The 23,559-nt window shown below is 42.8% G+C and overlaps 1 protein-coding gene across 1 annotated transcript in view; it reads right to left on the bottom strand.

Moving 5' to 3' along the window:
- The window catches only part of LOC118780489 (copine-9-like), a 77,821-nt gene that overhangs the window by 38,557 nt on the left and 15,705 nt on the right, over positions 1–23,559 (bottom strand). The window contains exons 3-7 of the mRNA XM_036533012.1: positions 20,277–20,323; positions 14,556–14,659; positions 3,460–3,499; positions 2,982–2,984; positions 1,582–1,658 (exon numbers count right to left, since the gene is read on the bottom strand). Of these exons, the coding sequence (XP_036388905.1) occupies positions 1,582–1,658; positions 2,982–2,984; positions 3,460–3,499; positions 14,556–14,659; positions 20,277–20,323 (271 nt within the window). The remainder of the gene's footprint in view (positions 1–1,581; positions 1,659–2,981; positions 2,985–3,459; positions 3,500–14,555; positions 14,660–20,276; positions 20,324–23,559) is intronic.

Raw genomic sequence — 23,559 nt, 5'->3', positions numbered from 1 at the left:
TAAAACCATAAATGCAGTAACATTCCAATAATGCACTGAATTTTAAAAAATGAAGTGGTTTAACTTGTTATTATTATTATCACTATTATTATTATTAGTGTTATTAAGAAGAAGAAGAAATTAGTGGACATTTTTACTCACATAGCAGGTACACCACAGGTTCTAGTCTCTCTTTAGATCACGGTGCACCTTTTTGTCTGTGTGCTCCATCGGTCCCATTTGTCCACACAACCCTGCACAGCTGACTACAGTACAACAGAAAGCGCAATACAACAGCTGCCAGCTATGGTCGATGGCCATCATCGATAATCTTCTCAATCAAACTCCATCTTCACCTTATTACCTTCTAACTCTCCAGAGATTAATGAATCGCAATATTATTTCGGAGCTGTTTTAGCTGAGAGTTTCTGAAGTCATATCAGCCATCGATCCACTGCAGCCCGCGGATATTGGGTGTTACGAGCTAGGCATTCAGAAACTAATACACACAGAAACCTTTCGATTGTACAGATGGGGGACTCCTGGTTCCCCTGAGGAAGCATTCAAACCACCAAACTATGATGATGATGGTGGTGATGACTGTTATTTTTGTTATCATTTTTTTTCTTTTTTAACTTTATGTCTATGCATTTATTTATTTGGTTGATGTCTCATATCCTGAGAAAAGTCTCATCAAGGCTAATAAGGCATGATACATTACCATATCAACATATCATATCACGGGAACAGCAACATGCAATAACAATGCAGAACAGTGAGAATAACAGTAAATAGGTTTTGAGAAGAAAAAAAGAACAAAAATAAGAAACATATCTGACATGTGGCGTTAGGTTTCTTCCCGTATTTTTTTTTCCCTTCAGTCATACCTGATGCAGGAGCACACCTCCAGTTTTCCAAGGCCATGTGAAATGCTTCCGGGGGAAAAAAAATGCCACTTGTATCTATTTAATGTTGATATCACAGCAACAGCACTATGCTGCTTCCATGTGGTAGAGAGAAACACATGGCTACAAAGCTAAAGCGTGAAAACATACGCTATGTGTTTTTCAAAGCTGAATAGGTAAGTTAACCAACATACAGATACAAGTGATATTTTTCTTCCCCGGAAGCATTTCACTGAACTTTGCTCCCACATCAGGTGACTAAAGGGAAAAAAATATGGGAAGAAACCTAACGCCACACACTGAGGATAGCTATTATTGTATCGTAAAATAGCTATTCGACATATCGCGACAGCTATATCACCCAGGCCTAGTCTACAGTATAAAAGCAACATTTCTTTAAATCATTTTGCTAGCATGGTCAGCCACCTTGATGAAGTCAGTCACATGTATTTGCGCATGAACACCCATACACTTTGTCAGAGCTAAGAGCAGACCAGCCCTCCAGGAGCTGCATTCAACATATTCGCCTCCATCGTGGCTGTAAGTATTGGCTGCCCTGGCTGAGCTGAGGCAGGATCGATGTCCCCCGCTCAGGTCACCCTGACAGCGGCCAGGGGACCGCTGCTCCCCGAGCTCTGGCCGACACCGCCTTGACTTGGCTGCCGACGAGGTAACGAATTACCGAGGCGGGACTTACGAGAGCGTTTTCTCCAGCCGGCTGCCTGTGGACCCGATGATCTCCCCCAGGGTGCAGAACGTCTGTCCCAGGAAGTCCTGGAGACACAGGGAAATGAGCACTCTGCACTCCGGTTGGGATGGACTGGTGCTGCAGCCTAAACGTCAGCGCTATTGAACCAAGGCAAGCCGTAGGCTACCCGGTCTACTGTCCTGACCCCATTAACATTTACAACAGTCAATACTTCATTTGGTGACAGACGCTCAAGGTACTGTGCATCCACTTCCAATAATGCGATTGGCTCCGACCGGATTCTCCGGAGTATCTGGTACAGATTATCCAGATGTCACATGTCCACAACCAAATATGAAGTTATTCACATGAAAAATAAGGAATTTAACCTGTACGTTTTTGTGTACATTTCTGTTCAGTAAATATGGGACTTTTGCCCACCAACAAGCGTCAGCACATATAAGGAGATGGGATAACCTAATGTGGAGACAATGATATTTCAACATTATTATCCAGTTGGGGAAATAATGTGTGCTAATGTTCACCAGAAGGGCTGGCGCTGCCCTGATACTGTTTAGCAGTCTGTAACAGTTTGATCCATGATAGCTCAGGATGTCATTGGCCCTGGCTGACTTTGCTCACAGCACACAAGGCAACAGATGGACCCTTTGAAAAGTATCGACGTGAGATACTAAATTCATAAACGGCACAAAACCGGAAAAAAAGTGCAGACGTCTGTCACAGGGAGAGAACAAAGGCCGTGTGTGGGAATTCTGACAGACTGATGCACAGTGACAAAGGACGCTCGACTTTGAAGATTGCTGACAAACAGCGCTTTACCTGCGCTTTTGAAAAAACGAGGCAGCTGTGATGTAACATTGAAGGACAGTAGTGTCGGGCTTTGAGCTGAATTGCGCACCCTCAGATTAAAAAAGTCACTAAAATACAGTGCTCCTGATTAGCTCATTCAGCTACAGCACTTGTTCTGAGGCCTACGACCCAGACCAAGGTTTATTCACCAGGAGTCTACTGGAGAGCAACATAATCTGCTTCATTCCCCCAGGGTAGGGTGGCAGGGTTTCGCTGTTCTTGGCACCCTGTTGTTCATTAGGCACCTATGAGTCACTCAGGTGATTTCAGGGAGATGCACCTATTCTCAGTTTGGTATTTGGTCTCCTGGTGCCCTGTGGGATTTGATTGGTGTGCATGTGCGTTGGAGGGTTGCATTCACTGCAGCCCCCCCCCCCCCCCCCCCAAAAAAAAAAAACAAATTGAAATGTACTGTATTAAACACTGCCATCCTTCTTTGTTTATGAACTCTGAGGCAAAAATGGAGGGGTAATGATCCATCAGTGTAGCAAAAAAAGAGAAACACAAAAGTATCATAACAAATAATTAATTATACTGACCTTCTGCTCACCACGCGTTCAGCAGGAAAAGAAATAAAACAGATCTGTTAGTCAAATCCCTGGAGAGAAAGAGAGAGGGGAAGATTTCATATTCCTTGTACAAAATCACCAGTCCTAACTTCTGAGCTTCTGAGCTTCTTCTGAGCCATAATGTACGCTGTCACGTATTGCATTGCAAAGGCTTGAGAGTGTTCTGGGAAATGCCTCCCAGGGTGTGTTAGTGTCGAAAGCAAGCAGGAGGCAGTGGTCATACCCATTCCTGCACTGACTGAAGCAGCTATCTGGATTGATGTTTGACAGTTACCCAGGCTGGATCAACTTCATTAGAGATGATTCTACTTTCAGCTGGTCAGCAAAGAAAACCCATTACAAATGACTTATAGAGACTTTTTCAGTGTCAGGGAAGAGAAGAGACCAAATAAGACATTCTATACAGCTAAAGACATGATAATGAATGTGCAGCCTCAGAATTACTTACGTGCTTGGAAATGTTGGAACTCCTGGAGTCCACATTGTACCTGCAAGGAAGCACATAAATAAAAACAAATTAACTGGTGAGTGTTTCATTCACACTGAGCCCTATTATCTAAAAGTAAGACAAGGTGACAACATAAAAGGCATGTTTTGTTGTTGTTTGAGAAACAGAAAACCAAAGGTAAGTGTATGGTTGCCTAGACTGAGCATTGTCAAATCAAATTTATGGGTACCACTGTGTTTGGGGTGTCTAGTAAAACACTTTCCCTGAGGCTCATTTTCCAAAACTTAATACTTTTACAGGAAGAAAAATGTAAGATAATCAGAAGATCTCAGAGAAAGAAACTTCCCCTTTAAAGTCACTGTCCCCACCTGATGTCACACATCTTTAATGGACTGTGATGTACAATATGTACATGAGAAATACAGAAACTCTGTCTCTTTTGATTCCTTTCCAACACCACAGACATTTGAGAGATGAATGAAATAGTTCCTTAGTCTCCAGAGGATGCCTGGAGTGGCCTTGTCTTCATGGCTTAGTCTCCTTTTCTCCTCTGGTGCTCAGAGCAGATCACAAAGCTCATTGCACCACAGCAACTTCCCTATATCTTTGTTTGTATGAGTGCCTATCAACTAAATTCAAACAAGTGTAACCTGTCATCCAATTCACCCCATCAGCATGTAATCCTCTCCTAATCATCACCAACAACATCTACACAACATCCCAGCTACCTCCAAACTCTCACCTCTCACTAAAATGCAGAGCACTGCCAGCTCAAGGTGCACCAGCACAGTGGCAGTAATGGGTACTACCCACTACCTTCCATTGTCAATGGCCTGATCCCTGTGGGCTGTACTACTGTTTACTATAAGATCCATAAAAGTTTGACACGGTTGTTTATTTTAGTCATATAAGTACTTTGCATATCATTTTCTGACACTTTCTGTCAGTAAAAAAGACGAGCAAACAAGAGGCTGAAAATAAACAGGCTTGTATTCAGACATTCTAAAAAAAATTCTCCTCTTGCTAGTTCCCTCAATACAGTTAAAACATTTCTTATAATCATATCCATATTAAAAAGTTTTTGCTGTTGTTGAAGAAGTCATTCCATTCAGATCAACTGCTTATTCTGCCTCCAGAGGAATTTTCTCTCCATTCATTAAACTTTCATCAAACCTGTTTTCTACAAGGGAAAGCACATAAACCAATTGTGCAGAGTTTTTGCTTCATGATGAAGAGGAGTACTGACCTTGTCAGTGCCTGTTTCATACAAAACCTTCTTAGAGACATTTGTCAGGGTGCTGACAGAGAACAATTACACTTGGCAATGGTTGCTAGCTCCTTCCTAAAAATTAATTAGGAATACTTTGCCCGCTGATTCCATGGTGTGCAGGCAGGCAGCTTGGAAAGAAACAATCAATTGGCCCAACAATCAAAACATCTTATTTCACAGAGGGCTCTTGAGAAAGGCAATGTCACAGCTTCCTTCACAGAGGGGATTCTGTGTGAACAATGTGTGTTGCAGTAGACATTGTTTGAAAGGAACAGCGATGATGCCGTGGAAACAGAAAGAAAATCACCTAAATTGTTAGCAGTGGAAGCAATTACACGTGAACGGACTAGGAGACAAAGAACTCAGAGAATAACACCTTGCAGTTACATACTGTATAAAATACATTATTATATTAGCAATTTAACATTGCAAGGATGAAACACTGTAAGTAATAGCACACATATTAATAAGGAAAAGACATGAAATTTTGGCCTCAGCCAAATGCAGGTGGAGCAGATCCAGCATCAGGGCTGGTTCAGCTAACCCACAACCGTCCAGGATTCATTCCCTCATTCCAGAAGAAGACAGAAAGCAGTCCATTCTATGTCAAACTGTGTATATGTAAAAAAAAACACTGAAATCTTTACTATAAATGTAACCTACTTGCAAATAACAATGCACACAGCACCATCGACCATGTTTGTTTTGTAATAAGTGTGTTATCCATAAGATGTAATGGCTCACTAGTGCTATGTTAGAGTGCCACAGACTGCTGGGTGTGGGAGAATACACAGGAGGAGGACATTACGAGAGCTTCTCAGCACCCCTGAGGCAGCCTGAGCAGAGAGAGGGTTGCGGGGTTGAGCTGGATATATATATACGACAGCACCTTGAGCGCTAAGGCCCATGATCATAAGCACTGGTTCAGACGGGTTCTCGCACACCAGGCCAGACACAGAAAAGGCAAGGATCGCTCCGAATCATCTCTCCCCCTCTCTTTCTCCCCCTCTTTCTCTCTCTCTCTCTCTGTTATTCTCTACTCCTCTCCCTCCCACTAACTGCCTCCCTCTCTCTGGAGAAAAGAGCAAAAAGCTGGCTCTTATGTTCTCAAATGAAATTACCCACCGCATTTTAGACCTGAGAGCGTTCTAAAAATTAGATTCACCACTGCAGAACAGTACAGGGAAACTCACCTAAAATCGCATTTAAAGCTTTCAAATTTGCATCCCAAATGGAAATGACATCTGAGGCAGCTCTTTTGACAAAGGACACATATCTAGTTTTGCTAGTTCTCCTACACTAGCTCATCAATGATTACACTACATGCAGTAATTTATTTCATAATGTGTAATTCTGCATGTGGAGGTTTTGGTAGTTTTATCGTTTCACGTACACACTTTGAGGACTAAAGTCTTCATCGTTGACTGACGTGCCTCTAACCTAAGAACAAAGGCACTACATTTACTCAACTGATTATATTTTCTCCCCTCCAATTCGCTATGTTGTAGTTTAAGTTAAGTATCCATTTGGATCTGTCTCTTCCTTTCAATAAAATGTAAGAAGGCAGGGAACAGCACATAATCACACGCACACACATGTGCGTGCACACACACTCACATTTTTGATTCTTCGAGGGAAGAATGCCGAAATGTTGATGGCCTAATGAAGTGCTTTATTATCACACTAAAAAAAAACATGGTCTGCCGCCTGCGCACAGCCACCAAAAATACCACAGCAGGACAGAAAACAATGTATCAGGGTGTAAACAACAGGTCAATACGTATTGATTGAAATGCTGTGCTCTCTCGCCCATTCGTGCTATTACAGAAAATGAAAATGTCAAAGATGTCTCTTTTAGATCAGGTAAGGGGGCTCTGGCTAACTAGACTAAAGATAGTAATTCAATGCTGGTGTAGTTCAGTTTCCCTCACCTCTGAAGGTGATGTTGAGCATGTGTAAAAAAAAAAACCTTTTTGTATTAGTTCAGACTTAAAAAAACACATATCTCGGACTGAATTGGTTTTTACCTGAAGAAAACAGTGGATATCACTATTAGAATGCAGCTTATTTTGGGACTGCCCAGCCCTTTGACCATTATGGCAACAATTAAATACTGATATATCAAGCTTAATAGACAGGGATTTTATTTTAACACCTAACTTGTTCTTTCTGAATAACTTTTCGAACCTTTCATTGACACTTTTTCAGAGTGTTTTTTTTTTTGCTGCTCTCACAGCAGCTAATAAGCTGTTGGTTTGTCGTTGGAACCCTCCACATTCAATGTGTAGACATCTATGGGCTCTCAGTTTGCTTGATATTACTTCCATGGAGCTTTCAACAGCTTGCATACATAATGCTAGCACGAGGACTTTGGAGAGGTGGAGTGCTGCTTTTGATAAAGTTAAAACACTTATTAGCCAATGTTGACACCTTCATTATATCGGCAAATTATTATTATTATTTTTTTTATGTATGACTGTGTATGTAACATATGTCTTTAGGTGCATATATGACATGTATATGTCACTATTATTATAATATACATACAACATGTTATATTCATAGTGTATATAATATTGTATATGTATAATATTTATATATATACACTGGGGTCCAAAACTATTGGGACACTCACTTTTTTTTCTGAAAACCCACAATATTTTTGCTGCATATTCCATCAGACATTGGGAAATTCATTTTTGTTCACTTGTCTGCACTCAATAAGTATGTAGGTACCTTTCAAAATTAAGTTAATGTCATGTAATTGTCAGTTTGTTTGGCAGAATTAATGTCATACATATTATTAAAATGTTGGAAATAAGGGTAGTCATCAGGCAATCGTGTGCCAACCACATAAAGAGATGTTTTGAAAATGTTAATAGTTGCCAAAACATGTAACTGTTTTCGCCACACCATAAATTAGGTTCGAGTGATAAAACTAATAGCTACATGGACACATCCACACTTAACCACAAAATGCCCAGGTGTCTGAATAATTTTGGACCCTATTGTATGTATATATATATTGTGTATGTGTACATGTATGCATATAATATTGTATATATAATGTCAATATATTTCTGCCAGATATTTACCGCAGGGTTTGTTTGCAGGTGGGTAAGTGGGTGGAGCATGGGGACACGGGATTGTTTTGTGTTTTTGTATTTTGTTTCTGTGCCTTTTGTATCCACAAAATGAAAATAATTGTTCACAAAAAAAAAGAATACAGCTTATTTCTTAACACTTAATGAAGCAATAATGAATAACTGTATTTAAAATAATTATACACATTGTTATTGTTTACTTCAACGTCTCAGTACATCCATACATTTAGTTGCATTCAATTTGGTTCAATTCAATTTAGTTGTATTAAATATTCTAATATTTATCTAAATAATTCAGTATCTGTATATAATAACTCCAGAGTAACTTAGTGTTCTAATGAGCTGTTTTACTATACTCAGTAATATAAAGTTCTAAGTGTTCCTGGGAGTTTAAAGAGTTTAGTGTTAAAAGTAGCTTAGTTACTGGAGCAGCTCTGTAATTTCTGAAATTTCTGACCCTGCAGGGAGCTGTGCTCTCTGCTAATGTATTGTTGCTTCTGTCACACACTATGTCAAACTAAAGGTGAAGCCTGATATTTTTCTGAGATGAGGAAAAAGCTAATACTTTATCAAAATCAGTAAATATAATATATACTTTTTAAAATGCAATAAAATAGGGATTACATACATATATTATGCATGGGCGATTCGATTAAAGCACTACATAAGCCCTTAGCATCCATGGAATTGTTTTCCGTCTTGTTGTTTCTTCTCGTTTTCAGGCTGACGAATGGACTCCCCCATTGCACTCATCACTCATGTTTCATCACCTCTGCTTTCTTCTGCTGCGGAATACGTGCTGATGAGATGCCTCCAGCCCACCCAGTCGTTTTCACATATCTCTTTTATTAATGGCAGTGCCGCAAAAAAAACTGCCTGTGAGCTCCTGCAGGCCGATGTGCGCAGAAAGCACCAGGAGATGCCCTGCGCCCTAATGACCTATCCTGGACAAACAATCAATGTCCCAGCCACATTACAAACGTACATTACAATTGCGAAGTCAAAAACATTTCTGATTGTGGAACAACGAGAATATTTCAGACCAGAAATTTCATGCTTTGAGCACCGTATAAATATTAATATAATATACCATATAAATCTTAATTAAGCATAGATACTGTACATTATAAAAATCGTATTAAATACTTATTCATAATGCATATTTTAAAAGATCAATAACTCTAAATGGTCAATAAAAGTGATCATTAAGATTTCCAAGCAAATTCTAGACTTAGTGAAGGCTCCCCTGCTGAAATCACAGCTGGGTGCTTTATACAGGACTATTACTGAGTGAAGTTCTTGAAAAAGAGTTGCAATGAACTACTGTCACTGCATTGGAAATAAAAATTTAAGAAAGCTAACAAATGTTACCAAAAAAAGTCATAACTGCAAGATAGACAGAAAGCCAATGTGTCTTCTAAAGAGAGGAGGGAGCTGCCCCAGTCAGAGGGGGAGCAGGGCTGAACGCTGGAAGGCTGTCAGGTTTTGAACACCGGGCACTCTTCACATATACAAATAGAGTGACAAGTGCCTTTCTAATTACCTGTAATAGTGCTCCAGATTACTGCTTCCTTTAGAACAGTGGTGTCAAGCTCAATTGCCAGAGGGCCGTGTGTACGCTGGTTTCTGCTCCAACCTCTTCACTTTGCTCTTAATCACTTAATTAGCCGAATCATTTACTCCATTTGACCTTTTCACACATTTTCAAACGACGACACCACAGATGAAGGGCTTTACTTTTGCAGTGAAGCCAAGGAATATTTTCACTGTGGCATATTTTGGGTAAATGCACATGCATAAATGGATACAGTTTCACTATGATTATTAGTACTACATTAAGAAGGAATCGTGAAAACAGTTTAGCCTTGTGAGCTGTTTGGAACAGAAACAAACACAACTATATGTAACAACTATATAATATATATGCTCCAGTTTTCAGGTTATTTTAACATATTTACATTTAACATGTACCAATCAAGGTAATACTGGTATTAATGTTACCTAAAAATGTAATTCAAACATGTGTTTAATTTTTTTTATTCTTTGAAATACCACGTGGACAGGGAGTGTTTGGAAGTGGGAGTGACAGCCACAGATGTGCACAGACGTGATTGTCATGTATTTGCAAATGAAAAATGATTAACAAATCGGGCTTCTCAGGCCTGGGTTCTGAGCTGCGTCTGATTGCACTTAATGATTTGTATCTCACGTTTCAGGTTGTAAAAGCCTCTCCTCACATCCTTTGAAACCCCTCAAGGTGCCTGAATCCATTCTGCCAAAATGGGCGCTGATAAAGAGGACAGGTCCAGCCGCCATAACAGCCTCTCAATGTAGAACCCAGGGAAAGCCTTCGATTGGACGTAGCACTTAGTTCCACTGGAAAGGCCGTCAAAGACAATGGAATGACAAGATATTAATCTCCATTGTTTCTCAACGGCAAAGGCCGCCACACTGAATGCCAAGGATGCGTTGATTGATTTAATAATTAAGTCTAAGAAATCACCTTGACATTTGCTGGTCAGTTACCTAGTGTAAGCTGATGTATGCTCAGCCAAACACCTTGCTGGGGTTTAATTTTTGAATAATATTAATATTAAGCTCCAATTAGATATATGGTAACAAATGAAGGGTAAAGTGGCAATTATTTTTCAGCCATGGACACCCTTGAAAACATGAGTCATTCTTTTTCAGCAAAGCAATTAGCTTCCCATCCTGGTTAACTAGATGAAGTTCGACATTTGTGCATCATTGAAGTGATTCAGCACACAAAAAGACATGGGTAAGGACAAAGTACAGGTTTGTGCCTCTCCTCTGGGTCATCCCCGCACGCCTGCTTTCTCTGTGCAGTATTATCAAGTCTGTGCTTTCTCTGTGACGTATGTTTGTATCTCTGCTTTGTACAATACTACTGTGTCTTTCCTTTCTCTGTGCAGTATCGTGGTGTCTGCTTTCTCTTTCCCTGTGTCTCTGATTTCCCAGTGCAGTACCCCTTTGTATCTACTTTCTGTCTCTGGTCTCTGTGCAGTATCCCTGTGTACCTGCGCTCTACCTCTGGTCTCTGTGCAGTACCCCTGTATATCTGCTCTCTACCTCTGGTCTCTCTGTGCAGTACCCCTGTATATCTGCTCTCTACCTCTGGTCTCTCTGTGCAGTACCCCTGTATATCTGCTCTCTACCTCTGGTCTCTCTGTGCAGTACCCCTGTATATCTGCCCTCTACCTCTGGTCTCTCTGTGCAGTACCTCTGTATATCTGCTCTCTACCTCTGGTCTCTCTGTGCAGTACCCCTGTATATCTGCTCTCTACCTCTTGTCTCTGTGCAGTACCCCTGTATATCTGCTCTCTATCTCTGGTCTCTCTGTGCAGTACCCCTATGTATCTGCTTCCTCTGTGCTGTGTCCATTTGACCTTCTTTTTGACACAACTTTTACTTGTTAACGTTAAACAGTAGAGCAGCAGAGCTTCACGGAAGCTTGTTACTTCACAACATTCATGAGGAAATGCTCATTACTGCTACATGATTTTAATTTTAAGCATTAAGATTTGAATATCATGAGCTGGAAATAATTAGGCGGCTTGATTCCAGAGCCCAAAGTTGGCCAAACAGTTTTTGAAAGGGAACGACAGTGTGATTCACAGGAGCTCACAGCTCATGTCAGAACATCAAGTTTCTGATTTTAGGCGAGATCAACACCATGCCCGCCCCCAGATCAGCTCCAGCACGGCACACAAGCGTAGTGAATGCTCTGGGGAACGTTCAAAGATTTACGGTTGTAAATTGCATAATTACAAGCCAGGGCTCTTATCTCCAGAGCACATATTGAATAATTGATTGGGAACATTTCTGTGGTGATTCTGCATTATTAACCTATAGCTGACAGCGCTATGTAGCCGTAGAAGTTTCTTGCATATTCTTTGTTTGTTCTTATAGTTGTGTGCGGATCGCTGGGATAATTACTTGGTAATGTATGTGTGCCGGGTGGTGGTGGTGTGTGTGTGTGTGTGTGTGTGTGTGTGTGTGTGTGTGTCTGTGTGTGTGTCTGTGTCTGTGTCTGTGTGATGGAAGACATATTTTCAACTGAAACACAAGTTTGCTGTCCTTTTAATCTGCCCTCCTCTAAAAGGTGATTACATTGAGGTCATGTACATATATACCTGGGAACCTGTTTTGCCTGTTTTTACCGTTTTTTTTTTTCCTAACACTTTTCCATCCGTTAGTGAATATAAATTCAGATCTGGATCTCATCTATTGGCAGTTATCTGCTGTGAATCTTTTGCAAAACAAACACCTGATTGGAGCTCCCCCTGATATGAGAAAAAGATAAACATAAAGGCACTTCTTTAATATATTTTAATTGACATTTAATTGACACTTAAAAAAAAATATCTGGGGTCACTGTCCCAATGGAGCTTAATTGGCTGATGAATTGTAAGGCCTTTTAAAAACTAAAATTACATTTATCTTCATTAATCTTCATTAATCTTAATTCTAATCTGTACCAAAAAAAAAGTTTGTAAAGAATTACAACATCTTCTTGCACACCTCCAACAAAAAATGTGTTCAGCCCAGACCAGCATTCAGTTGCAGTAACAGGTCAATCAGCCCTATTTATACTGCTCCTGTGTTGGAGCTAAAACCAACATATGCAGTGGCTTCTGAGGACCAAGACTGGGAGCTGCTAATATACACATACATGACTCCAAATTTGAATGCCAAAATTATGGGAAAAGCCAAATTCAGACTGCTGACCGGCATGTCAATAATTTTAATGGTGGCTTTCAAAAAATCCTGAAAATAATCGGCCGATTATTGCCATATGGCTGGAGCGCTCTTCTTCACAGGCTATATGTATGAGTCAGGCTGTGTCTGCAGTTAGGCCTGCATGGGGGATAAAACCGGACAAAGTCCCTGGTAGGTATGCACATCACGCGTTGTCCAGCCCTGACCTGCGGCGGCGTCTGTCACGCCGGTTCCAATCAGACGGCCTCGGCGCCCGCATCTCAAACAGGTGTTTGGCGCGCGAAAAAGACCAGCGGTGATCCTCAGCGGTACTAGTCACATACCCTGAAGACACCCAGCCTCTTCCTCACCTGCTGTCCTCCAAATCACTCGCTTTCAAACTAATTTTGCCTCTACGGCACTAGGAACTACACATATATATATATATATATAGTTTAAGCCCTTCCAGCTCGGCGGTAAGTCTCTCATACCAGGATAATTTCAGCCCTGCCAGAATCACGCAGTGGTCTTCCATCTCTCACTGAGAGAGGAAAGAAAGCGTGCTGGATGCTCCCGTAGCAGTGATAACCACACACAGCGCTACCAAGACGCCTGTCTTCTGTGCCATCAGGGCCTCCTGTGGAGCATTCTTTTTTTAATCTAAAAAGAATTGAATATTATTTTGTCATTAAATGATAATAACAGGGAATATTGTAACGGGAAAATGTAATTCCTCTGTTCTGCGCAGGGAGAAATATTGCAGCAGTATATTGTGTTCCCCTGTGACTTGCTTCTGCGCAAATGTAATGAATTTTATTTTTGTATGAACCTTGCACAAAGACAATGACAAATGCTTTGAAATTTTTGTACATGATGGTGCGTGGTTCCACATCATTTAGGGTGGCAGCTTGGTGTACCGGTTAAAAGAGCTTGACTTGTAACCAGAGGGGTGTTGGTTCAGCCCCTGCTGGGGCACTGTCGTGGATCCCTTAACATAACCTGAAACACCATACTGTATGACTTGCTAAGCCATGTTATCCAGTATTAATAAGGGAGCTAACAATTATTTCCTAAATTCTCTCTAATGCATATACTTTTAGGTTGTTACATTAGCACTTTCCAGTACATCAGCAATATAAACAATATTCTGGATAGAGCGCAGAGTAACTGAAATCCACTGATTACTCATTGCTGTCTTTTATCCAACAATTAGACCAGTGAGTAATTGGTACTCATGTGGTATTGATCCTGCAGAAGAGGGGTGGTAGCAGGATGGAATCTCTAAGTAGCCACCCTGCCAGCACTGAAATCAATGTGATGAATAGCAAGGCCTTGTCCGCATTCTCACTGCTCTACACTGGAGCTCTCCTCTGTGGACATTCACTGATAATGATCAAACCCCCCCCCTCCCTAAAATATCACAGCCTGGTGGTAACGAGATCTTGAAGGCTTTGTGTCCCACACTTGCAGTACTCTTCCATCATTGTTTGAATCCAGCAATTTCAGGTAAAGTCAGGTGCTTGGTGTCTGAGCATGCATCCATTAGCAGAAAGACTTTCAAATGGTTTCTATTCTAACCTCCCCAAATATGTATATAGATGTATATAGATATAGAATCAGAGTAACAGCACGCTATCCATAGTCAAAATAAATACCAGGTTTGCCTGCTATTGAAAATTTATGAACTGTGTGTGTGCGTGTGTGTGTGTGTGTGTGTGTGTGTGTGTGTGTGTGGAGTGCAGAGTTGATTCAAAGAAAGCAGGCATCACTAGAACTCTTTGAATAATGAGTAGGACAGGACACATACAACTACAACAAGAAGCTACACACTGTGCAGCGTCTCTCTGGTGGTAAAGAGTCTCTGATTTCCCCTGTGGGAAATTGTCTGGGAAAGACAATCCTAATCCGCTTTGCTGGAGTAAACTTTGACAATAGAAAGAATGAATAAGGAAGAGAAAGAAGAAGAATGAAGAGGGAAGCGGGGACGCTGGGGGGTCACTTACACGTCAAAGCGCAGATTCTGTTTTTCCTCAAAGAAGAAGTCCAGGACGAACTTCCGCACGAAATCCGGGTTCAGCGTGTTGTCGATCACCTCCGTCCTGCCAAACTTGGGTCAGGAAGAAGGAGAAAGAGAAAAGAACTGAGAACGATGCTACAAAGATTCAATTCATCTCCACCTGTGTGAGTATCATCTTTATTGTGGCTGCTATCCCTTGCCTACAGTCAGGCCCTTTAGACAGTGTAAACTCAGAGTCAAACTGCGTCAGAGACAGAGTGAAAATGGCTCAGTGATTCTCAACTTGTATCGACTAGCCAAAACTCCATCTGCCTTGAAATCAGACACTAAGCCCCATTGGCCAGAGGGTCCCATGGTATGGTCTGACAGCGGAGAGTAATGAGCTATTGATCCCGGCACCGCTTCAATGCCTAGCTCATGTCCTTAACGCCCTGCACACATAATCCCCGCTATCAACTCTGTGACTTCCAATCCATTATCAGCCCTTGTAGGGGAATTTATTGGACCAAACACGCACTATCGACCAGAAATCTCCAGTGGGTTATGGCTTGACTTTTCTATTTGGGCGGCTTTTTTCTCTTTAAAAAGTAATTGTTTAATGCAATGTAAGCATTGCAAGTTCATTGTAGGAAGGTGGGGGAGACAGAGTCTGAAATGGTTCTATTAGGGGTACCTCTGCCTCCGGACGAGTTTGGAGAGATGTTTCGTGTGAGAAAAAAAGCACACCTGCCGCGGCACGAGGCGCAGTAAGAAAGCTCCCTCCATGCAGGCGGACGCTGTCAGAGCTCCTTGGTGAGTTTTCGGGAGTCAGTAAAGATAAACAGCACTTCATTATCACAGCCAGAAGGAAACGAAGTTGCTTGTGCAAATATAGGCTTGGTACAAAGCACTGGCCGGGACACTGTCGGTAGCCCGGGCGACGTAAGCGAAACGTTCCGTCCTCCCGCGGCCCACCCACAGCGAGCCGGTGTTTCGGCAGCTCCCTGGGTGGCGTGGGCCCCAGGCACACCCGACAGCTGACGGGGGAACGTGGGGGGAGGCTAACTGCTCAAAATCCCCCCCCAATAGTGTGTGCGGAGAGAAATCCGGGGACTTTCCAGGCTCCAATTTGGCTAGAAATCTGCCCCACTCCCTCCCTCCTCCTCAAACCAACCCCCCCTCCTTAACCCCCGCCCCAACCCACCCGCGTCCCGCACCCTCCACTTTGAAATGAGTACCCACTCTCATTTCACATTTCAAAAACCGTCACGGCGAAGTCAATTAACGCTTTTTTTTAACAATGTGTCCCATTTCTGTGTCAAGATCAGAGGGATGCGGGAGGATGCATCATTCCCCTTTGGATTTCTCTGTTTCTTAATGATCCCAGACCTGCTTAAAATTATCCTTATAAACAAAAACCTCGCAATGCCCATATCTGGGGTGGTGGGGGGGTTGGGGGGGGGGGTCGGAGGAAGCGCTCTGAACTGCACACTGCTGCAAGCGCTGGCTTACTGCTGCACTTCCAAAGCTGCCTTTCCACACTCAACCGATGCATAGAGTCCCTCAAGGAGCAAATGTCTCCTGAATTTAAATAATTACACAGCATAAGCTTATGTTTTCCCCACGAAAGCCATCTGGTGAATTCTGGACCATTAGATTCAATGCAATAGCGAGAACAACGATGGCTGCCTAATATTAATTACATTTGTTAGCGTAGCTCAGTTAATTTACCTAAGCTTCCACATAATTGTCCATTGCTATCAACTCACAGCCCAATCGCACCTGACTGCATTATTGACATCTCTTAGGGAGTTGTGAATTGCTCTATCTTGCGAAAATGCAATTTCGGTCAGTGGAAATTGGGCTCTAAATGCTCATATATTTGATTTAGTCCCCTTTGTATTGATACTATGCTTCCTAATTTAAGTGTGGAAACAACATTCTGAATCAATTTGTATGCCTATTATCCACACATAAACATTTGTTTGGAGACTTTGTATTAATCCATTGTCCTGAAGGTGGTTGTCTTTATTGATGATGATTCTGTACCAAATCTCAGATGCTAGTCAACTCTTGGGAACAGGATTGACTGCTTTCATTGTTAATCAGCCGAGTGGAAATCCACGATGGTGACACCGACTGTGACCAATGCTATCTAATGCATAAAAAAAAAGCAATGCAAAAGCAGAGAAAAGGGGAAAATGATAAACAACTGCAGAAATGACCAGAATACATAAGGCTACCTTCGCTGGGACTGGACTGAGTGGATGAAGAGAACGGATCACTCAGAAAGATAGAAAGATAATCTGTGAAACAAATAAACTTAATGTTAATTTTTTTTTTGGTGTTTTAGCAAAGGGTGCATAGCAAACAATGATAATGGAGGGTGGCAGTGTAGCATAGTGGTTAAGGAGCAGGACTCGTACCCGAAAGGTTGCCAGTTCAATCCCCGCTGGGACACTGCTGCTGTACCCTTGGGCAAGGTACTTAACCCACAGTTGTCTCAGTAAATATCCAGCTGTATAAATGGATAACATTGTAAAGAACTGTAACCTATGTAAGTCGCTTTGGATAAAAGCGTCTGCCAAATGAATAAATGTAAATGTAGATGTAAAATAATAGTGGGGGGGTTATTATTATTAATAATAGAAGTAGTAGTGACAGTAGAATTAGTATTTAATAATTGATCAATAATTAGTAACCATAAATCAGATGTGGAAAGTATAATACATATGATGGAGGGGTAGATCCAGGAGGGCAAGAGAGGAGACTGGTTTCCCTCTATAATAAGACAACAATGCATACCTTCCAGATATAAATTCCCCATGAGATAACAGGCTGGCTAATGAACTTCAGAATTTTAAACCTCCTGGGCAGGCATGAGAGACATGAATTGTTATTCCAAAATAAGTAGGTTAGCATCCATATTGCCTCCCACAGAGATATGCTCGGCTCACGGTTCATCGCTCTGGAGATGAGCTAATGAAGACACTCCAGTCGGCATGGAGATGGGGGGAGGGGCTTTTACTGGATCAGAGCTCCTCTGCTTGACACTCCAAATCGCAATTAGTGGTTTGTTCTCAAAGCCTCTTGTTTTTTTTTTTTTTTTTGGAGGACCGTCCGAAGTTTTTTCTCCACGCTCGAGAACGCTCACCCGTTATATTATTAATTTCTTGCGGAAACGGCACGCCGGTGCTGTCCAAGTTTTTCTTCCCACAACTTGGTTTGTCAGTTCTAAACTCGTGCATCGAAACCTCTGAGCCTCAGACTGTAAGAAAAAAACTTTCTGAAAACGGAGCCAATTTGGTGCTTTCCCGCTGGCCAGAAAAGGCGCAGGGCCAATCACAGCACACTGTACTTTCTCATCATTTCCTTGGTGCTGTTCTTCCAAAAATAACCTTCCTACCTGGTGTCGGAGTCTGGGGGGGAGTACACCAGCAGCAGGCTTGGGGGGGGGGATCTTTAAAACACACTGTAATTACAGTTTGGCCTCCAGGGACGTGTGTTGCAGACCAAGATCGGGAAACATATGGGGGAGTCCAGGCTCCAGCCCAATTGGCAAGTGAGACACTGCAAAAGTCTGCAGCACTTTTATATCTTAAAGAGAGCGAATCATATGAGTAGAGACCAGTATAATGCAAAGAGTGGTATAAAATGACACATAAAGTCAAATTCAGTCTCCCAAACAAGCTGGACAGAATACCATTTGATTGATAGGTATTCACAGACAAATATGAACATATCAATCTAGCCATCATTCACTTCCACCTCCCAATGCCCCCTAAGGTCCTGATAGGGCCTTGCTCGGCAATCACTAGACCTCCTCCACAGGGGCAACAACTGCGTTCCTTTGATAGCTGAACGGAGCACATATTAAACACGGCTCCCTGGAGAGCAAGAGAGAGGGAGTGCAAAAGCAATAGACAGGCACAAGAACAGAGGGAGAGAGAGGGTGGGGAAAGCCACAACTTTATGCCCCTGGCCAGATGTCACGGCTATAAAGGTGTGCCACTCTGTCAGATCCTATGTAAAAAGAGACAGCTGCATTTCAGAACTGTGCCCTTCACTCCCTGTAAGGCAGGATTGTGGCCGTTTCACAGCAGCAAACATAGCACGAGGAGCCTTTAACTAAAACAAAACATGCAAATGTGATGGCATTGCTGCAGCAACCATCCATATCGTGCCAAATTTATGCCCCATGTTAATTCTATGAACTAGACCATATATTTCCCTTTTAGCAGCTGCAAGTGGGCGCAGTTGGTTGCTTTTTAATTGGCACCATTGCTTTGATCAGGCTTGTCACGTTATACGGAGGGGTGGGTGTCACCTATCCCCCCCCCCCCCCCCCCCCCCACCCGCAGATTGCTTGTCGAGCAGGGACCCACACGGACAAAGTGCCTAATGAAGCCGGGGCGGGGATGTTGCCAAATAAATAAATGACGACCCCAAACCTGTGTCAAAAAAAGAACCGGCTAACAGGGACCGGAGGATAAGGGTGCCCCAGGAGGATTGTGGGAGAGGGAGAGGGAGAGAGCATGTGGCAGAAAGAGAGAGAGAGTCTCCACCAGGCTCCTGGTGTCTGTGAATATTTTATGAGCTCCTCCTGAGTGAGAGACCTCTCACAGGAGAGGCAGGGAGCCATGTTCATGCTCCCACAAGCCACACCCGCATCCAGCCACCCAATACGGGGCGGCTTTCCCTTTAGCCTATCACACCCAACTGGGCCACTGGTGCCTTACAGCTGGTTGTGTGGTCCGATACATTCATAAACTTCCCTCTCTTCTATAGCCAAAATACCAATAAAGTCAATGTATAGCTTACATACTTGTTAAGGCTGTTATTAATGTTGTTCTTGTTATTGTTATTCTTCTTATTGTTGTTAAGGTCATTGCTGCTGTTATCTGCATCCTTTGGATGACATGCCCAGATCTTTCACCATTATGCACAATCCTCTCTTGAAATATAATTCAAATTGAGTCAAATTGAATTTAATGATTAGTAAACATATTATAAACAGGTTACAACCAGTTAAAATTGACAGGACAACAAATTGACACGAGAAGTTTTTGAAAAAGTATACATCTCATAGGGTGCAAAATTTGTTGTTTTACACTTATGTTGAGGTCTGGCACTTCTGTTTACTTGTGGCAGCACATTACTCATATCCAGAACTAAATGGTACTACCTGCTTATTATCGTTTTATATGCTTTTTACAAATGGGAGCAATATTTATCTCATAGATAGCAATCTTTCCTCACAGTATAATTAGGCTCTTAAAATACAGTATGACCAAGGTTTGTCATACCCAGAAATGCTTTTGCCAAAAGCATCATGATTTCAGTGAAAAAGTAAGGCCTATCTAAGCTTCACTACAGGTCAGAAGGGCATCACAGATTTCGTAACCTCCTAATAACAACATAACAGCAACTCCTCATCTTACTTGACCTGTCTGCGGTGAGCCTATCAAACATTTGTAAACCAGGACAGAAAGAACACCATGGTAAATAGAACTGTATGGCTCCACTGGAAAACATTAACGAGAAACATATTCCTCCAAAGATGTCAGGTCAGGTTAACTGAATGATCTGAAAATTTGTCAAGGATATACAAATGCAGTTCAACTATGAATCTAAGTCATTAAGAGCAGTAGACTTCCATTGTCATAAGCCGAAAATGAACCAATCTGTGCACGTGATAATTAAACAGAAACGAAATATTTGAACTCACCTCTCTCCACTCCTTGGTCCCAATGCCCTGCACATATAGCACCACAACTAGAGAGAGGGAGAATAGAGAGAGAGAGAGAGAGAGAAAGAGAGAGAGAGAGATGAGCAGAGAAAACCACCTGAGTTTCAAGACAAATGTTATTTTCTAAGTCCTAAAGCTTAAAACCTCCTAAATCTGAGGCCAGATTTCCCCAGTATCAGCTTAAACTAGACTGTGACTCCACAGCAGAGATCTTCTGTGAACCTACCGATTTTTCTAGCCAAATGAGGGGTTATGCTAGACATTTCACACAAATGCACACACACATGAACACGCACGTGCACACACACACACACACACACACACACACACACACACACACACACACATAAATACACACTTGAGTCACTTGAACCAATAAATAGTATCATTTTACAGCCCAGTAACAGATCCCACACTAAAGCTGAAGACTTTTTTTACCTATGAAAGCCCATGACAAGATGGGTCCTTGTTTCACACATAATTACTCTCTCAAACACCCCTCTGCAGCCTCTCCATTCCCTCTCCATTTGTTCCTTCTGAGACTGTAGCTTTGGGTCTCCCTCCATTCTCCCGCCTATTACTGTGTGCTACACAGGGTTGTGTAGCAAAAAATAACAATGATTTTGTAAGATAAGCGCACAGCCAAAAGGCCATTGCACTATAAATAATCACATAACCATGCGAGCACCTGCACGCTTTCACAGGAAACGTTTTAACTGGCAACATCAACACTTGCCTGGAAATAGGCAATCTGGTCAGGTCTTAGGGATTTGATTACAGGTTCTGCATTCCCATCGCTTCCGTTAATGCAATCGTACTTTGCCCAGGACTCGCTCACAGAGGCTATTAAAAAGTTTTGTGGGCGAATGATCGACCGTGTAGGGCAGGGCCCGAGCGCAGGCTGAGGTCAGGGTATCTTAGTGATGGATGCTACACCAGATGCACCATCTTCTCTCCAACAGCTGCCATTATGCAATTTTGTGTATTCAACCATGAGTGAGCACACACATCAGACATGCCATTTCTGCCCCACATGCAAAGTAGATCAATAACACACACACATTCTCTCTCTCTCTCTCTCTCTCTCTCTCTCTCTCTCTCTCTCTCTCTCTCTCTCTTTCTCTCACACACACAAACACTTGCATACAGTAACAATAGCATAACAAGCCAGTCAGACCCATGTCGCCTGTTCCAGATTGTTCTGACACATCCTTTGATGGTACCAGTTAATCTTCCTGAAACCTGTGAAGCTTGGGTAATATGATAATATTACCAATCTCCTCGGTATAGTCAGCATCAAGTAACCAGTGCATGAAATGAGGAAGTCTTCAGAAATAAGGCGACACTTCTAGGATAACCAATAATGTCATTGTATTTTTGCAAGAAAAGCCACATAAAGAGTTATCCCTCGTGACGAAGAACCGTCGTTTTGAAAGAAAAACTGCAGTCGAATGAAAATAAATTGGAGGTTGAAAAAATATAAACACGAAATCCCCTTCATGCTTTCTTAGCAATGGTTGTCAGCCTTTGAGCTGCCAGGGGGAGAGAAACCTGAGACGGAGATGTAAGTATAGTTCTCTCACAGCGCTCCAAAGTATGCAACTGCTATGTCGTTAGTGAGTCTCCCCCTGCTCACATAATTAATTTGGGCCTATTAGGGGTGCGAACTGACCCTGTCATCACTGGAAGGGGAGTGTTTGGTGCCTGGTGTCCACTTCAGTGAGCATGCCTCACAGGCCCGCATCACAGTACCAAGCGAGCGCTCCGTGAAGGCCAACTGGCCTGGCGTTGCCTGCCATAACGAGGAGCAAGCTCGCAGGGGGAGGGCCAAAAAACCAGCTCATGAGCCGGATGCACAAAACGAAACTGACCGGTCGGTGAGACCAGCCTGTCAGCCTACCCACTTCATGGAAAGCACCCAGCCTGGAGGGACCCAACAACAGAGGCGAACGTCCATTAATACACACGCTAATACCCCTCAACAAATGAGGGAGTGGGAAAGAAAACCAGAAGATGGCACAAAAGGAGGAGTGCAGTGTCTGCAGATATGAACCTCATCTCCACCCTAACAGTGTTTAGTGGTGGTGGGCATGTGATGCAAAGCAGCACAAAGGGAGAATACCAGAGTGCTGCACAGAAAAAGGACAGCCAAAGAGAGACCAGTTCACAAAGAGAGAGCACCTGAGAGATGAACGCAACCAAAGAGGGTGCGGCACAACGAACTGTACAGTGTGAGGAGAGTGGCAGACACTTCACAGCAACACCCAGGAGTGGCTCGCACAGAGCCCCGAGGCACAGCCCTCCTCTTACGGCAGGGGCAAACCTCGACTTTTCACGTACAGTATTCACGACGATGAATGATAAACCTGCGCCGTGGCCTGCCAGCATAAACATGGTGACTAATGAGACGTCTGACCATTCGCTGAATATTTTTGGATTGGGGTTTATTTGATCTGCGCGGAGCTTTGCCGTCTTCTGTTTGCCAGGATTCCAGCTCTGCTTTGGGCTGATATTGTGTAAACAGCTCACAACTGGTGCATGGCTGGCAGGCTTTAACAGAGGAGGTTAGTGACAGGAGAAGGAGGGAGGAATTCAGAGACTAGGCGTGTTTGTGTGTGTGTGTGTGTGTGTGTGGGTGGTGGGTGGTGTGCGTTCCTGTGCACATGTTCCTGGGTGTGTTTGTGTGTGCGCACACATTTTGTGTGTGTGTGTGTTCAGGGTGTGTTTGTGTATGTATGTGCACATGTTTGTGACTGGTGGTGTGCGTTCCTGTTCACATGTTTGTAGGTGTGTTTGTGTGTGCACACACATTTTGTGTATGTGTGTTGAGGGTGTGTGTGTGTGTGTGTGTGTGTGTGTGTTGGGGTGGAAGGAAGGACACACAGAGCAGAGAAGGGTGAGACCAGGGCAAACAAAGCCAGCTGGGGCACACTTTCAAAAGGGCTCTGCTGAGGCTCCCTGGGCCTGACCAGCGCGAATCTCCAAATCCCTCACGGCGGTTTAGGAAGGCAAGTCTGAGATTACCGCTAATCAGGGCCTGTGAGACGGGCCTTGAACACCGAATCAATTTGGACACACCAGGCACAATCCAGGATGTGACTCTGCTCGGACAGGGAGCGATTTATAGCTCACCAATCAAAAGGTCCCCACCTCTTCTGCAGATATCCGACTGCCCCCTGGGTCATACACGCATCTCTCCAATCCTTTGCCATCCCAGAAATGAGAGGAAGGGTTAATCAGCCAGTCAGCGGAGTAGATGTGC

This window comes from Megalops cyprinoides, chromosome 7, assembly GCF_013368585.1.
Source record: "Megalops cyprinoides isolate fMegCyp1 chromosome 7, fMegCyp1.pri, whole genome shotgun sequence".
NCBI lineage: Eukaryota > Metazoa > Chordata > Actinopteri > Elopiformes > Megalopidae > Megalops > Megalops cyprinoides.
Note: the sequence above shows the minus strand (reverse complement) of the source record. Positions and strands in the feature narration are given on the sequence as shown.